We start from the raw sequence: 18,742 nt of genomic DNA, 5'->3' as shown, positions 1-18,742 counted from the left end.
CCTGGTTGGCAGGAGCCCAGGGCACACTCAGTCAAAGCACATCAGCAATTTAGCAAAAAGTGGGGGCATACCAAGCAAGAAAGATGGCACTTTCTCACAATGCCTGGCTGCCAAGATAACATTACAGACTTCGGGAGGCAGGTCGAAAGACGTCAACTGCTGCCACTCAATCTCCACGCAAGGAGGTGGAGGCTGGACAGGTTCAGGTGGAGCACCGTCTCCTAGTGCTGCGACAGAAGATCCTCCCGAAGAGGCAGACAGGTAGGGGGATCGATGCCCATACTGAGTAGCTCAGGAAACCATACTCTTCTAGCCCAGTCGGGAGCCACAAAGACTACTTGGGCCCGGTCGCGCCTGATCTTCTTCAGCACTCTGGGCAGAAGTGGTATAGGTGGAAAGGTGTACAACAGACCGCAACTCCGCTCGCGATGAAAAGCGGTGCTGAGCGAGTGCCGCCTTGGAAATTCCAACGCGCAGAACTGATGACATCGCGTGTTCTCTTCGGAGGTGAATAGATCTAACCAAGGCTCTCCCCACTGTTGAAAGAGACCTCGCGCCACGTTCGAGTTCAGACGCCATTCGTGATCCATCATGCACCGGCGGCTGAGTTTGTCTGCCCTGGCGTTCAGAGAACCTGCCAGGTGTTGAACCACCAAGGACATGCCCCGATGTTCCAGCCATGTGCAGAGGCGCAGAGCCTCCTGACATAGGGTCTACAACCCCACCCCGCCCCATTTGTTGCAGTACCACATGGCAGTGGTTTTGTCTGTTAACACCTGCACTACTCTCCCCATGACAGAGGGGAGGAATGCTTTCAGTGCAAGTCGGATCGCCTGAACCTCCAGCAGGTTGATGTGGAGCCTGGACTCCGCCGGAGACCAGAGGCCTCTGATCTCCACCTCTTCCAAGTGGCCGCCCCATCCCAGAAGGGATGTGTCCGTCACAACTGTATGTTCCGGCTGGGGAAGGGAGAGGGATCTGCTATTGACCCAATCGCAATTTGTGAGCCACCACTGCAAATGTTGTGCAGTGTCCTCCGAGATCTGGAAGTCATCAGACAGGTTGCCCTGATGCTGTGCCCACTGGAACTTCAGGTCCCACAGCAGAGCCCGCATATGCCATCTGGCACGATCCACAAGCAGGATGCAGTAGGCCATCAAGCCCAGCAGCCAAAGGGTCATCCTGACCGAAACCCGGGACAGAGGCTGAAATATCGGAATCATAGCCTAAATGTCCCAGACTCGCTGTTTGGGAGGATAAACCAGAAACCGCGCGGAGTCCAGAACCGCTCCGACGAAAATGATCGTCTGCGAGAGAATCAGGTGCGATTTTGGCACATTGATGGAAAACCCCAGCGAATGCAGAAGGTCGGCCGTAGTCTGGAGGTGGGAGACAACTGCCTAGGGTGAGCCAGCCTTCAACAGCCAGTCGTTGAGATAGGCGAAGACCGAGACCCCTGATCTGCGCAGATGAGCTGCGACCACCGCCATCACTTTCGTAAACACCCGAGGGGCGCTGGTAAGGCCGAAGGGGAGCATGGTGAACTGAAAATGCTCGTGGCCTACCGTGAATTGCAGGTAGCACCTGTGGGCAGGCAGGACGGGAATAAGAAAATATGTGTCCTGCAAGTCCAACGCCACTATCCAGTCTTGTGGGTCCAGGGCAGACAAGACCTGAGCAAGTGTGAGCATTTTTAACTTCTCCTTCCAGAGGAAGCGATTGACGTTCCTAAGGTCTGAGATAGGACGCAGGCCCTTGTCCTTCTTTGGAACCAGAAAGTAGTGGGAATAACAACCACGACCTACTTCTGGCGTCGGAACACACTCGATGGACCCCTTGGCCAAGAGGGCCGCAACTTCATCAGCCCGCACGCCCTCCGCTCCACTGACTACATCCTCCTAGGGGACCTCAACTTCCACCTGGAGAACAACATGGACCGCAACACCGCCGCCCTGCTGGACAACCTCGGACTCAAGCAACTGGTGAACACCCCCACCCACTACGCCGGACACACGCTTGATCCAGTCTTTTCATCCAGCAAGCACATCACCTTCAGCCACTCCACCGGACTCCACTGGACCGACCACAGCTGCGTCCACTTCAGCTTCAGAAGAACCACGACCCACCACCACCACCCGCCACAGGTTCCCCACAGAAGCTGGAGCAAGATCACCTCCGACCAGCTCACCACCTCCCTCAGCCAGAACCCACCCGCCAGCACAACGGACCCCAACGAAGCAGCCCGCAACTTCAAGCAGTGGCTGACCGCCTGCGCCGATGACCTCGCACCCCTGAAGAACCCTCCCAGCAGACCCAGGAGCAAGAAGGCATCCTGGTTCACCAACGAACTCAAGGACTCCAAGAAGACCTGCCGCACCCTCGAGAAAGCCTGGCTCCTCGACCAGACCACTGACAACATGACCGCCCTCAAACGCGCCACCCGCAAGCACCACCAGCTTATCCGCACCACCAAGAAATCACTGAAGGAACGACTGGACAATAACGACCACAACAGCAAGGAACTCTTCAGCATCGTCAAGGAGTTCTCCAACCCCAGCACCAGCAACAACGACATCACTCCGTCACAAGACCTCTGCGACTCCCTCGCCTCGTTCTTCCACCGCAAGATCGCCGACATCCACAACAGCTTCAGCGCACCATCCACGCACCCAACCGTCGAACCAACGCCCCCCACCACCACCCTCCGCACTTGGACCACGGTGACCACCGAAGAGACAGCCCGCACGATGAACACCATCCACTCCGGATCTCCGACCGACCCCTGCCCCCACCACGTCTTCAACAAGGCCGACTGCACCATCGCACCCCAACTCCGGAACATCATCAACACCTCCTTCAACACCGCCACCTTCCCGGAGAGCTGGAAGCATGCCGAGCTCAGCGCCCTACTGAAGAAACCAACAGCGGACCCCACGGCCCTCAAGAACTTCCGCCCCATCTCGCTCCTCCCTTTTCCTGCTAAAGTGATCGAGAAGATCGTCGACAGACAGCTTGCCGCCTTCCTCGAGACGAACGGATCCCTCGACCCCTCGCAGTCCGGTTTCAGAGCCAACCACAGCACCGAGACCGCCCTTATCGCAGCTACCGACGACATCCGAGCCCTGCTCGACAACGGGGAAACAGCGGCACTCATCCTCCTGGACCTCCCTGCAGCGTTCGACACGGTCTGCCACTGCACCCTAGTTCAACGCCTCAGCGACATCGGCATCCAAGAGAAGGCACTGGAGTGGATCATCTCGTTCCTCGCCGGAAGAACACAGATCTGATCTGAGGCTACCGAAGTCATCTGCGGCGTACCGCAAGGATCATCACTCAGCCCCACCCTCTTCAACGTCTACATGAGACCTCTCGCAGCCATCGCACGCCAACACAACCTCAACATCATCTCCTACGCCGACGACACCCAGCTGATCCTCTCCCTAACTAGAGACCCCGACACCGCCAGAACCAGCCTACACGAAGGGATGAAAGACGTCGCCGAGTGGATGAGGAACAGCCGCCTGAAGCTTAACTCTGACAAGACGGAAGTCCTCATCCTGGGACCATCGCCCTCCGCCTGGGACGACTCCTGGTGGCCCCCCGCCCTGGGCACCGCACCCAAGCCAACAGATCACGCACGCAACCTGGGCTTCATCCTGGACTCCTCTCTCTCGATGACCAGACAAGTCAACGCAGTCTCCTCATCGTGCTTTCACACCCTGCACATGCTTCGCAAGATCTTCCGATGGATCCCGACCGAGACCAGGAAGACGGTCAGCCAGGCACTCGTCACCAGCCGACTGGACTACGGAAACGCCCTCTACGCCGGACCCACAGCCAAGCTACAGAAAAGACTCCAGTGCATCCAGAACGCCTCCGCACGACTCATCCTGGATGTCCCCCGTCGCAGCCACATCTCCGGCCACCTGAGAGACCTGCACTGGCTCCCCGTCAACAAGAGGATCACGTTCCGGCTCCTCACCCACGCACACAAGTCTCTCCACGACCTGGGCCCCAAGTACCTCAACGACCGCCTGACCTTCTACACGCCCACCCGTCAGCTACGGTCTACCAGCCTCGCCGCGGTACCACGCATCCGAAGAGCCACCGCCGGAGGAAGATCCATCTCCTACCTGCCAGCCAAGACATGGAACTCCCTCCCCATCCACCTTCGTCTGACCCAGGACCATCTCGCCTTCAGGAGACAACTCAAGACCTGGCTGTTCGAGCAATAGCGGACCCCTTCCCCCAAGCGCCTTGAGACCCCTCCGGGTGAGTAGTGCGCTATACAAATGTTATGATTGATTGATTGATTTATTGAACTTCCTGCAGGAGAAGTGCCAAGTGATCCCCTCACATGCGGTGGCACGGAGGTGTTATGGCTGGAAGGGTTGTCTCGAAGGGGAGGGAGTAGCCCCTTTGGACAATTTGCAGCACCCACTTCAGATTCAGATTCAAAATACTTTATTCGGTTAAAAAAGACAAGAATAACCATAAAAGTAGCATGAAGAAAATACAGTTTACACGGGAGTCATGTGTTCATTATTTAAAATACATATGTGCAACAAAGAGATTAATTCATTTGGATTGATTTGCGACATTTAAAAATAGATTTAAAAAATTCACCCAATGAGGCTACCATAAAAACAGTTTCCATTTTCTGGCACTCTAAAAACGCTAAGCGACATCTGCGTATATTTAAGTCTTTGAGAATAGGGATGATAAGTTTCTTTCGAAAAAAGGTATAAAATTTACAAAAAAATTAAATATGTATATCAGACTGTGGGGAGACATCATCACATGGGCAAAAGGATAATTCTTTCGACCAGCAATTCATCACAGGAAAAGACAAGACTCTAAAAACAATATCGAGTCTAAACCGGGTTAAAAGGAAGCGTTCATGATTAGACATATATAAGGATAAATATGGCTGTAGTTTCTCTCCACATAAAATGTCCTGGTGAGCAGAAACAGTCTTTTTTCTCGCCTCCTCTAAGTGTCTTTTGTCCCTGAGATGGGCAATACACACATTTTTGAGATCTCTTCTTGATATGTATGCCATAGTTGGCGGGTCCTCAAAGTATTGAACACAATTTATTTCATTGAGAAAGTTCTTAACATAACATATCCATTTGAAATCATTGATATTGTCCAATGCTAAAACGTCCTTTAAAATAGCCCGATTAACCAAACATTCATCATTTGTCCACACCCTATGCCAAAGAAGGATTGGCTGAATCCTAATCGTGTCAGTAACATAAATTACTCCCAATTCAACATGGCATATCATAGTTGCAGTACTTTCAGGCACAGACAGGATGTGGCGTAAAAATTTATTTTCCATGATTTGGATTGTGCTAATATTTGAGTAACCCCACAAACCTGATCCATAAGTGGCTACTGCTAAGCAGGTTGCCCTATAAATAGTTAAAATATCTTTTATGGGTTTTTCCCTAATTTTCTCATAAAACATTGTAAGGCCATAATAGTTTTGGAAAACAGCAGGGATCTAGCATGGATTGCACTAGTCCATGATCCACTTTCGTGAAACAGAATTCCCAAATAGGGAAAAGTGGAGGTCTTTTCCAAGGGATTGGAATTTATAAAAATGGGTTTCAAATGCTTGCTTGATCTTGGCCCACAATACATGGACAAGGTTTTTGAACAGTTAATTTTTAAGTCTAAGCCAAGCATGAAACTATTAAAAGAAGTAACCAAGGTTTGTAACGCCATTGGGGTTCGTGCCATCAAAACGGCATCGTCAGCGTACATCAAGGCAGGGACAGGCCTTCCACCCACCATAGGCATATCCCTACCCTCCTGCACGAGACGTTTCTCCAAGCCATTTATATATAGCAAAAATAAAAATGGAGCTAAAACACACCCTTGGCGTACACCCCGACCAATCCCAAACTGTCTAGTGCATTCACCGTCTTTCCCAAAACGGACACTTGCATTGGCCCCGGAATATAGATCTCGCAAGAAGCATATAATGGCATTGTCTACCCCCAACTCGGCCATAATTGACCACAATTTATTGTGTGAAACACAATCGAAAGCTGACGATAAGTCAACAAAGGTGAGGTATAGACGTTGTTTTTTAACCCGTACATACTTCTGCTGCAGGATAAACAGATTCAATCCTTGTTCTATAGTCCCTAAGCCCCTTTGAAACCCAAATTGAAAATCGCTTAACACCCCATTCTCTTCTGACCAGATTCGCAATTTATCTAAAACTACTCTCCCCAAAATTTTTATAGAGGAGTCCAATAAAGAAATTGGCCTATAACACATGCAATTCTGCCTGTCACCTTTCTTAAATATTGGGACTATAATCGATGTAAGCCAGGTGGGAACTAAACCCTTTGCCAGAGCAACATTAAAAAGCTGGACAAGCAAAGGCCCCCATAATTCAGTATTAGCCTTATAGAGGTCTGCTGGTATACCATCTGGTCCAGCCGCCTTACCCCCTTTGGTTGCCTTCAAGCTCGCCAGAACTTCAGGAAGGGTTACGACCAAGACTTTGGATGTGTCTATGTTTGGGGACATAAAGTCCTGACCTGTATCGAGGACTGGTTCCACAGCCTTGTAAAGGGAGGAAAAGTGCGCCACCCACTCATCTTCTGGGATGGCGATTTCCATACATGCCTTTTTTTCATATAGGAGGGGGGTATTAATAACCCTCCAGAAAGCTGCCGGGTCCTTTAATTGTGACGCCTCGCATAAATCATCCCAAGCCTCTTTTCTTATGGCGGCCTTCCTGTCCTTCAGTGCTATGTTATAGTCCCTCCTCAGGATTCTAATTTGGGTTACATCCCGTGGTCTTTTATGGATCGCATGTCTAAGCTTTGATAAGGCATTAGTACATTTCTTGTCGAACCATTTTCTATTGTGCTTTAGGGAGTTTTTCTTTGCAACCCACAGCGCCTCCTTGATTGCAGTAGAAATAATATAAAAATGATTTAAAATTTCATTTCTCTCGGCATGCTCGTCCAAGCAGATCAAAAAACTACTCATACACTTATTCAGTAATTTAGACAAAAAATCAGCCGGGACCACTCTACTCCATTTAAGGCTATATCCGTTTTGGGCACCCACTTGTCCGAAGTGATGTTGCGCCAGTGGTGTAGATGATTGCGTATGCGTCCACCCACTGGGGTCTGATGGGCCTGAAAGGTCGGACTAGGAAGGTTTCGAAGTGAATGCTGCGGAGGTGGTGGTGGTCGACTGACCCGCCCGCTGGCCCCCTGAAACGCCTCAACGGTTCCCACGTCTGTCACGCTGAGGTTTTTGCTGCGGTGGCCTGTGGCTCTGTGAATGCTGTGGGGTGCCCCTTCCATGGCCACGAAAGAAGCGAAAAGCAGAAGGCCGAGAGTCCGACAGGCCCACAGGCCCAAGGACTTGGCCGTAGGTCAGGAGTCCTTGTAGCACTCCAACGCACTGTCTGCCTTTTTGCCAAAAATGCGAATGCCATCAAAGGGCATGTCCATCAAGGTGTTCTGGACATCCCCTGAGAAGCCAGTTGTCCGACGGCTAGGCACCAGTGTCTCCCCAGAACACCATGGATCTCTACCAGGTGGAGCAATGAAGTGCTTCCGTAGAGGATGGCCCTGCCTAGGGAGTCTGTGGTGTCTAGTCAAAACCGAATGGAGTACTTTGCTGTGTACTGACCGCTCACCAATGCTTTGTTCAGGATGGCTTGGTCCTCTTCAGGGAGCATGTGCAGCTGCTGTGCAAAAGAGTCCTATAGATCATGAGAATATCAGCCCAAGAGACATTCGGTGTTCACTGACCGCAAGTCCAAGCTGGTGAAAGAAAAGATTCTCTTCCCAAAAGTGACCAGCCTCTAGGATTCCCTATCTGGTGGAGTGGAAGGGAATGCATTTGGGTTAACCCAGCTTTCAGCAGAGGGATGAGAGGAAGGCTGGTTCTCATTAGGCGGGACAATGTCGAAGGGCAACCATGTGGTGCACAGGAGCCCCTGTGCAAGGTTTAGCCCAGGCGTCCAGATGAAAGTCTGTGAGGGCCTCATTAAAGGAGGGCAAAGGGCCTGCAGAGCTCGATCCTGGCTGAAGCATCTCTGTCAATACGCTGGTCTTGACTTCGAAGGCTGGCCGTTACAAGTCAAGGACCTCTGCTGACCTATGCATCACGGTTCCAAATGATGCGTCTTCCTACGAAACAGGGCCCAGAGGGTTAAGTATGCCAGAGTCAGGGGAGGTATCCAGACTACTGGCATCGCCCAGTTCCTCATACCAGTTGTCTGCTTGGTCAGGGGGCCTCCTCAAAAGGTTCATATCCCTCTTTTTCATCCCCCTCTTCAGGTAGCAGTTGTACTCCATGGAATCATAAAATTCTTTTAATTGGGCGGGGGCACCTCCGGCTCCAAGAAACTGGGAAAAGTGTGGAGGGGGGCCAGCCACCACCTCTGCAGGTGGGGTGCGGGAACTCTAAGCACATGGGAAGTCAAAGAACACTTCCACTTATTTCTGTGTTTCTTGGGCTTACCCAACTGTGAGGAAGACGTTTTGGAGTGGGAAAATGACCGTCCAGGGGGACCAGAAATGACGTGGAGCCTTCTTCTGCCACAGATGCTTCATTGACCGCGCGTGGATCAATTTGGGGTGCATCCACTTGTACATGGTGTAGGAATCCAAACAGGGATCAGACACAGAAATCTGTCTGTGACATTCCTCACAAGGTTTAAACCCTGTACATTTTTTAGGGTACATATCCCTAGCACACAGGGAGCAAATTGCTCAAAAGGGTTCAACAAAAAGTAAAGCAAAAAAAAAAATGTAAAAAAGGAAGTGACGAGGTAGAGCTCCGGATATGCGCTGTTGGCGTGAAATGAAAGTAACTGATGTCAGCACACTGGGATGGCACATATATAGGAATGGTGCACACCACTTCCAAAGTGGTCTACATCGATGCGGAGCAAATTGACACTACCTACCAGCACGCAGAGATATTTCTCAAAATATTTACGCATCCATTGCGACACCTGGGGAATATTGTAAGGTGAGGAATCTGTGGTTAGAAGTCTATCAAGAAGTATCTGGCACAACAGTCTGTGTCAATCTCTGTTGCTGGCACCCTTGAATGGTATACCTTGGGGATGGGGCAGGAAGGGAATAACCATGTTCTATGATCTGGTGCACCCAGTGGTCGGAAGTGATTCTCCTTCACAGAGGAGGAAGAATGTGATACAGCCTTCCTCAGGCCATCATGAGCTCCAGAGAACAATCTGGTTTTAGAGAAGCTGCCAATGAGGTGATGTGGAGTTGGGCTGGTTAGAATATTGCCCCTGGGGGCCTGGATTGCTCTCTGGCCTTGAAATGACTAAGAGGTCTGTTGTTAAGGATCAGGATCCTATGGGCGGGCCTACCGCACCTTGCAACTAGTCTATTCACTGGGGGAAATAAGATCCTGGCTTTGCCCAGATGCCCATCAGTTAGGGCTTTATTAAAAGGCATTAAAGGTTCAGGACTTGTTTGTCCAGGGTTAAGGATGCTGGTCTTAACTTCTGCAGGTGCAGGAGTGAGGTCTAATATCTCCAACCTCTGCCACCCATCCTAACTGTTACAAAGGAGGCGGACTCCTTCGTTGCCATGTCTGGGTTTGAGTAAGAATGGCAAACATATGGTGTGATGTCTAAGCCACTGATCGTCAAAATGGTTGCCATCATCATAGGAGTCATCAGAATTGCCCTTATGAGCTTCGTCATGATACGGATATGTTTCTGGGGATGAATGGGCATACTGCTGTGGTCTTGGTTGTGTTTCAGAGTCCAACAAAACTAACCGCTCCGTTTCTACCATCCGTCATGTCGGTACCAGATTCGGACTGGTGGTGTCGGTCACCGCATTGGGCTGGAGTCTGAGGCACTTGGTTCGAGCAGACAACCAGCCTTAAATGGAGGCAGAGTTGCACAGTCAATGACAGCTAGCAGTAACCAGACTGGAGGCCAGCTCGGATTCTTGGTGCCCGAAGACCGACTTGAAGCGTCAACGAAGGCCCAGGGGTATCTGGGCATTCTGGAATCAATGATGGAATTCGTTCCTATGTGGACGTGCTGCTTCTAGGCTTCAAGGTGCCCGGGGTGTCGTGCGACTTCAAGTGGCAGTACGACAGAGACCCATGTTTGTGCTTCTAATGCTTCTTTGGCCTTCCTGAACTTAATGACTTTGAAGACTAGCAGTCACAGGAACAGTCTCAGAAACAAGAATGCATTCACACACTAATTCGGAACAGTTTTTTTTTTTTACTTCTTGTAAAGTTCGGCAACGGCAAGCTTAGCTTCACAGTCATGGATGGCCTTGTGATTCATCATCTTCCAGCCCTCGCACGACAAGCCATGTTTGGATCCTAGACACCACAGACGTTATGGTAATCAGCCACTGGCATCTGTTGTTTACCGTTGTGACACAGTCTAAACCCTTTAGGGTTTAGGCTGGAAAGGGTATTTTTAGGATTTAGGTTGACCAAGGGTATTTGGGTGGCAAAGGTATTTTTAGGGATTAGGATGGAAAGTTTTTTTTGGGAGGAACGGGTATTTTTAGGGTAGGTAAGGGAATTTGGTTGGCAAGGTTATGTTTAGGGTCGTTAAGGGTATTTGGGTGACAATGGAAATTTTAGGTGGCAAGGATATTTTTAAGGTTAAGGATGGATAGAGGTATTTAAGTGGAAAGGGCATTTTTAGGGTTTAAGGCGGGTAGTGTTATTTGGTGGCAAGGATATTTTTAGTTTAGGGGTGATGCGTTTTAATATATCTATTTATAGATCCTTAATAGAATTGAAACTTACCTTCTCGTAGGCCAGGCAAATTTATATTCTTATTGTAATGGCATGCGTGGTAAAGGTATATACGTGGTAAAAAAAAGAAATGAGTGGTAAAGGCATTTGTGTAGTATTGGCTGTGTTGTAAAGGCATCATACATCTGTCCTGGGTACTTTATACTAGGGACTTATAAGTAAGTCAGTTATTGCCAACTGGGTGTTTCCAATTAAACATACCTTTTGCAATGGGTAAGAACACTGGCACTGAGGTCTGGACAGCAGGCCTCAGCGCTCTCCCAAAGAGTCGAAAAACCAGCAGCTAATAGTCCAACTGTGGCAAAAAGTAGGGAGAAACCTGCAAAAAATCCTGTTGCCTTACACAGTCATTAAACACACTAATGCATTCTGCTCAGAACAGTGGCATCATGCAGGTTCTGAAAAAAACCAACATGCATATCGGAGACCAGTAGTTCAAAACGCAATCAAAGGCAGCTTCATCCTAATAGACATTTGCCACAAATTCATACTCTTGCACTTAAAGTTAACACAGCCAACAGTTGTTTGAAAAACTTGTATTACCATAGTTACATTGTGGGCTACTTTGATGTTAAACTGCTTGCCACAATTCTGTATCCATCCTTTGGACTCAAGTCAGGTGAAGTCCAGATATGTTATGAATCTGGCTAACATAACTGGAAAGAACACACACACACATGATAGGATAACTAGGCTCACTGTCTTTGTATTGGTACAATAGTAACTGTAGTACATTTTCATAATCCACATTCACCCATTGAGAGGAACTATTTATTGGAGTAATAGTGCACTGCAGACCCAGAATTATTCAAAGTATGTTGCGTCATACAGCTGATGCATAAAAAGGGATTTTTTTAAAGAAATTGTGACATTACATAAATTGTTAACACCCTTAGTAAGTATGCTCATCATAATGAGAGGACTTGGTAGCAATGAAGAGGTTTTCAACCAGGTATGGTATGCACTCAGAGAATTGACAGGTACTACAGGATAGTTAAACCCTTGATAATTATATGAGACAACAGAACACGTTAATTACCTTTGGTAACAATCTTTCTGGTGGATGCTTTAACCAGAAATTCCCTAGGCATCAGAAAGGATGCAGAAACTTTCAGAGCAGTTCCCATGTGTGCCTCAAGGTAGTGGTTGTGTTGCTCTGCACAGATGTCATTCCACTCCATATAATGGCACCCATTTGTGCTGACATCAGGTGCTTTCTAGGCTGACTATGCCCTTAAACACAGACAGATTGACAAATTGGTAAGCGTAGTGTGGAGACTTCTAGACAGTGGCTTTTTAAATAGAAATGAGTACAGATAACAAAACTAAGAGGTGGTGGGGTTGGTGAGGAATCTGTGGTCAGACAGAGTATCCTCCATAAAAATCATTAGTGAAGGTAAGTAACTTGTTCTTTTGAGGGATACTTATAACAGATTTCTCACCTTGTTAATGGATACCATAGCATATCTGGCTTGGACCAAAAAACTTGCGGGGCCGAGAGGACAAAATGCCCCTCTCAATGACCTATCTGCTGAGGAAGTAGTGCTTTGTAAGCATGTGTACTGAAGCTGACGTGGCTTCCTGACAGATCTGCAGAGCAGGTATTCCATGCAATAATGCACTGGTAGCAACCTTTTGGCCTGGAACGAGACTATACATTTTGTATAGGTGTTTGGGGGGGGTGCTTTTTCTCAATTGTGTAACAGATATTTGAGCACTTTAAGCTCTTTATCCACTGAGAGATGGTCCATTTTTGTCTGCTTTAACTTTCTCTGTTCCAGAAAACCCAATGAAGAGATGATCCTCCACTTAGTATTACTTGTTCCTTGGTGTGATTGAAATAAAAACTCAATGCTCTTTCAGGATACAAACAATGGAGTCTCTCTTTCTCATTAGAGGGATGATGTGGCTCACAGAATGGTGAGAGCCTGGCCAACATGAAAAGGAGTAACCACTTTCAGTAGAAAGTAAGTCGCTCGGGTCCTAAAAAAGACAACTTAACAGGGAAGAAGGTTTGGTAAGGTGGATTTATTAAATCGATCACAAAGAGTATATAGCTTAATCCTAGCAAGTTAAAATGATTAATATAATTTGCTAGACCCTCACAATCCCTGAGAAGCCGAGTGGGCTGGGGCATTGTTTCTTTTGCCCTATAAACGTAGGGTCAGTACTTCAAAGCTTTCCTTTTTGGGGACAGAGGGGAGCTGCTGCACTCTTTCTGCCCGCCCACACTATTTTTAAAGTTGGTAGTATCCCTACCTCCCTGGGGTTACCACGAACAGCCAAAAACCGTCAATTTCATCCTTGGAGGGCATTACGAGGCACTCCTTATAAGTGTGACTGCCTAATGAGAGGCTCTGGCTGTATTCCTGTTCAGCGGCGTGGCTTCATTTTAGTTTTCTACCTTTTTATTTTATTTGTTTTAAGTAGAGGATGCCAGTCACACGGTGAAACCTCCCAAACCTTATTTTATTGGTGGCAGTTCTGGGAATACAACTTTGGCTGTCCTGGTCAGAAACTCACCCTGCTGCCATGGGAGCCGAAATCATGCTTCTCTCCGCCTGGTGGCGACCGCTCTCTCCAGATATGGACATGGAGAGGGGGAGTGGGCCCCCCACAGGTTGGGGGGGGAGGGGGCGGGGGAGAAATTGACAGCGATCCCTTGTTCCTCTGTGCCCAGGGATGGGGTGGGGTGGGAAGGTGGGGTGGGTGGGAATGGGTGGGGAGGGATGAACACTGGCATTCCCAGAGTCCTTTTCGTATTGGGAGCCCAGTGATGCAGTTCCAGGTCCCTTTAATTCTACCATGGGGCACCAGACAGCGCTCCTCCAGTCCTGCTTGTGTTGGGGAACCAGAGATGTGGTCCTGGGCCCCTTTACTTGTTCCTTTCAGCACTTCCCCAGTCTCCAGGGCATTGAAGGCCTCCAGAGCCCCTCTTTGTGAGTGTGTGTGTGTGTGCGCGTGCGGGGGCACTGGGGGGTTCATAAATTATTACCACCGCTGTCCTGGTTGCTGGGCAAAAGCCCACCGTGGGAGTTTTGAAAAACGTGTCTACGGAGCTCCACGCGCTTTGGTTCTCAGTCGGTAGTTTGGGAGGGGGCGGGGGGTATGGTGGCTGGGGTGTGAAAGCCTTCTCCCTGTGATATCTCGGGCCCCGTTGGGCTATTTTACACAATTGGGGGTTCATTTTGCTCCCAATGGAGAGCATAGCCAGCAGGAGCTTTTTCTACAAGCTTTCTGGCCCCTAAAGTGGCCACTATGCAGGAAGCATGTTCCACTGCCTTCCTGCATCAGCCTTTCTCCTGTTTCTTGTCCTCTAGTGTTTCTCACCTCCTGTGTGGGTGCAGAAGTCCAGGTCTTCATCCCCCCCCCCCCCCCACCCCAAACAAACTGGTCCTTGGGGGAGTGTAAGGGGACCAGCTGCCCTGGCGAGAGACTCGCTGGTCTTGAGGTTAACTATAGACAGTGTCTTTAGTCCATAAGAGCATCAGAGGGTTGGTCCTTTTAGTGTTCATGGTTACCACCATCCTGTTCCAAAATCCAGCTCCAACAAAAATCCCTCTCTCTGCCTTGTGCAACAGGTTTTAAACGAAGGTGGAATGTTCTAGAAGACAGGCACCCCTGGATAATCCTAGGATGTCATATCACCTCTCCACCCCTTCCCAAACCCTCATGCACAGCATACTGGGACAGCTCAAGAAGATACCATCCAGGAGTCACTGTTCAAATCTCCTCTGAGATAGAGGAGCCCCCTCCTGTGTTGGCTCCAGAGGTCTGGGCGCTCTTGATTTTTCAATGGTCCTGGGCTGGTACAGCTAATTAATGGCTGCAGATATTTACCCCAACCCTTCCTTTTCAGGAACTCAGTGAAGAACTTTTAATTTTAACCTTGCTCCTCCTGCTGGAGAGCAAAGTACTTACCTTGGCCAAGCAGGGTGACAAAACGACTGGAATCTGATCCACAAGTTAGCCAGAGAAATATGACAATTCTGAGAATATGACAATTCTGGGTGAACCAGAAGGTGTACATTTAACTGCTGGCAGTGGAGTGCCACTCACCCATACGCTAGTCAACAGAAGACTCGTCGACGGAACCACACTCTACATGGGCACCACCCAGAAACAAAGACTGCTTCAACGATTTCTTTGTCTGCTTCTCGACTAACCAGACTTTGATGACTACTTCGATTTTGAAGACAACTGATCGCAAGAATGACTTCACGTTCAGGCCAGAGACGGCTCTTGAGACAAGAACTGGGAGAAAAGCAAAGACTTCTTGTGCTGTGCTGCTATTAGCTTTATCGCTCGTTCCTGGATCGTCTTTGGGTGCAAGCAGACAGTTGCTGCTGGCCCAGGAGTCTTGATCAGACCCCAAACACAGACCAAATGCGGATCAGACACCGACATCTGCCTGTGACATTCCCCACAAGGTTTGTTGGGAGACATGTCCCTATCACACAGGAAAGCAATTGCTCAAAATATATTAATAACAGGGTCAAACACCACCTACCGGTACTCAGAGGTACTGATCAATATTTCCGGATCCAGTCGGACACCTGGGGAATATTCTAAGGTGAGGACCCTGCTGTTAGAAGTCTCTATTAGAAACGTATGTTCATAGCAAATCACTTACTAGGTGAATTATTCACTTCAAGCTGATAAACTATGTACTTAATAGATACTGTGAGACTCAGAACTGAGTAGTAAATGTGAGTTCTTTATAGGTTTACTAGATGTTTAGAATCTTGCACTCACAAGACCTTATTGTCAAATATTACACTGCAAGCAAATTATGCACTTTTAACGGTGGGTGTGGAGGCAAGTCAACATAATTTAATCTATTAATGTAAAGTACATTTTATCTATAGCAAAGATCCACTTTTTTCACATATTATAGACTATGGTGACGCAGTATAAAAGCTCTTAAAAATTATTTTGAAATGCTCTTATTGCCATCTTTATTGATACATTTCCGAATATCAGAAGTGTTAATTGCAGTGATGAGAATATAGTCACTGGTGATTTTGTATGTGATCATAGTGATGCAATCAAATATGCCATCAGTGATGCCATCCATGATGTCATGCTTGAGGGCATAATTAATGCATAGCAGGGGTGTGAGTAATGTTTTGCATAGTTTAAAGTTGCTAGCACGTTCCAATTTATCTTTGACTTTGCATTGTAATCATAACAGGAGATTTTTTTTCGTAATCTGGCTGAGGTGCATATATTTGTGATTACATTAACAAGCCACAATTACCAACAATGTCAAACAGAATATTAATTCAAGTAGGAACAGTACCTGGTTTGCTCTTTTGCTTTCCTGTACAACAATATTTCTTCTTTCTGTGATTGTTGCTTCAAAATCTTGCAGAACTGGGGCCAAAGCAGGATTAGCTCCACCCGCCCACTTCAGACGCTGTTCAATACTGGCTTCTAGTGCAGCTAGCTTATCCTGTTACAAGTAAAAGGTCCATATATTAAGTACTTCAAATTTATGAAACTGCAGATTTGCTCATACCGGCATTTCACAAATACACATATCTTGGAGCAGAATGATTATATATGATGTAAGCCAACAGAAATATGGACCGAAGCCAGGCAAAAATCTCCACTCTAGTCAGGATAAGGAAGATACACTCCTAAAATAACCCCTGCTCACCCCCTTGGTAGCCTGGCACGAGGAGTCAGGCTTATCTTACAGGCTGTGTGTAAAGCATTTGTACATAACCCACAGTAATGCAGTGTACGCACTACACAAGGACACCACACCAGTTTAGAAAAATATCCAATATTTTTGTATAATTAAAACAATCCAAAAACGAAAAAAAACCACAATACTATATGTAAAAAAAAAAGTCTTTAGTTATCAAAATAAGTTTCAAATAAAGTTCCTCAATGTCAATAGCTACGTCCGGGCTACCACGGCGTCGTGAACCACAAATCCAACAGTTCAGTCTGGTCGTGGGGTTGCGGGCCAACTAATGTATCGGGAAGACCCGCAAACAGTATCTGTGAGAAATGCAGGGCTAGGAGGCCCTCGAAGTCATTCGTGTTGCAGGTCGAGCTCCTCTCTGATGGAATCAGGAGCGCTGGCGTCGGGTGCTGCGGTGAGAAGTGCAGCGGTGTGGCTTGCGGGGGCCCCCAGGTCGCCGGGCGAGCAGCGGCTCGGTGAGACCAAGATCGCGGTGCGAGATGAAGGCGGTGCTCGTCGCGGTGCTAGCACGTCACAGTGTAAGCAGCAGCGTCGTCGTTGTAGAATCACTGTTGTCGGCTGACGAGCAGGAGTCGATGGTGCCGGCGTCGGTGCGCCAAGGCTGCGGTGCAGGATGAGGGTGGTGCTTCACATGACTTACCCTCGAACCACGGTGCAAGCAGCAGCGTCGATTTTGGCATAGAGTGGTGGTGTTGGGGTGGCCAAGGCGTCCTCGTGAAGCAAGGCAGTGCAGAGTGCGGTGCCCACAGGTTGCGGTGCGAGCAACGGCTCGGTGGCGGCGTCAACAGGGGTTGTCGGTGAGACCAAGGTCGCGGTGCGGAGTTGCTCTCTACGGTGCCAAGGCTTTGCCGTGAAGCGGTGCGGAGTAAGCAGCAGCTTGGTGGTGCGTCGACAGGTGTCATCAGTGAGACCAAGGTTGCAGTGCCCTCTGCGGTGCATTCAGGACACGGAGTCGGCAGCAGCGTCTTAGACATCGTCAAGTTGCTTTTCCTCTGATACAGCACAAAACACACAGTCCCCAGTGCTGCGGGCAGAAGAGCTTGAAGTCTTTGCTGTCCCTGAGACTTCGTGAACAGGGGTAAGCTCTACAAGCCCTTAGAGAGACTCACAAAATAGGTTGCAGAAAGTCCAGTCCAGGCCTTTCACTACCCAAGACAGAAGCAGCCACTGCAGGTCAGCCCAGCCAGAGCACACAGCAAAGTGGTAGTTCCTCCTCACAGCTTCTCCAGCTCTTCTTCTTGATCCAGATGAGTTCTAAAGTTCAGGGGTCTGGGCCCAGCGGAGGCACACGGGATGACTGAGCAAGAAAATACCTGCTTTCTAAAAGTGGTGTTTTCAAACACAGAATGTTAAAACCACCTTCACTGAACGATGTATTTTAACATCCTGAGTTCAGGCATACCAAACTTGAATTTCTACCTTGTTCCCTGGGTCAGTTTAGGATTATAAGATGTTATAATCAAACTGCCCATTCTGGCCTATGAGAACAGGTAGCCTTGCAATAGTGAAAAACGAAATGGGCTGTAGTTCACTAACAGGACATGCCACACACACCAGGGCATTTCCTACCTTTCACATACACTGCACCCTGCCCACAGGGGTACTTTGGGCCTACCTTAGGCGTGCCTGACATGTAAGAAAAGGGATGGTTAGGGACTGGCCAGTGTTTGCACGGGCCAAGTTGACAGGATAGTTATACACTGCGTGCAGACACTGCAATGGCAGGCCTGAGGTACCTTTTCAGGGCTACTCACGTGGGTGGCACAATCAGTGCTATGACCCAAAGTAGCATTTTGAGTCACAGGCCTCCGCACACTCAGTGCACTTTACTAGGGACTAACAAGTAAATCAAATATCCAATCTTGGAAACACCAATCCACTGATCAGCAGTGCGAAAAGTGCGCAGAAACTTTACGCCAGCAAAAACAGAGTCAAAACCGGGAGGTCAGAAAGCAAAAACTCGGGGGAAACACGCCAAAAGATGGCAAGTCTAACACACGATAATTGAAAATAGTGCACTAGCCGGCGTTTAGCGGACGCCTTGCACATCCGTACTCAGCATATTGATGTGCATTAGATTACAAAGCAGTATGGTTCAGTGATACTGTTAATCGTGAACTGATGCAGCATGATACTGGAATGGGTGGAACTTATTTCCCAGCCTTCGCCAAGCACTAATTACCTCACATTTTAAATAATTCATGTCATGTC

General features: G+C 48.4%; 1 protein-coding gene across 1 annotated transcript in view; it reads right to left on the bottom strand.

Annotated features, from left to right (window-relative positions):
* Positions 1-18,742, bottom strand: part of SMG1 (SMG1 nonsense mediated mRNA decay associated PI3K related kinase) — a 1,634,890-nt gene that overhangs the window by 178,597 nt on the left and 1,437,551 nt on the right. The window contains exon 56 of the mRNA XM_078665250.1: positions 16,118-16,270. Within this exon, the coding sequence (XP_078521376.1) occupies positions 16,118-16,270 (153 nt within the window). The remainder of the gene's footprint in view (positions 1-16,117; positions 16,271-18,742) is intronic.

The sequence above is a fragment of the Lissotriton helveticus genome, chromosome 10 (assembly GCF_964261635.1).
Source record: "Lissotriton helveticus chromosome 10, aLisHel1.1, whole genome shotgun sequence".
NCBI classification, from domain to species: domain Eukaryota; kingdom Metazoa; phylum Chordata; class Amphibia; order Caudata; family Salamandridae; genus Lissotriton; species Lissotriton helveticus.
The sequence above is the reverse complement of the archived record's forward strand: the minus strand, read 5'-3'. Positions and strand labels throughout refer to the sequence as shown.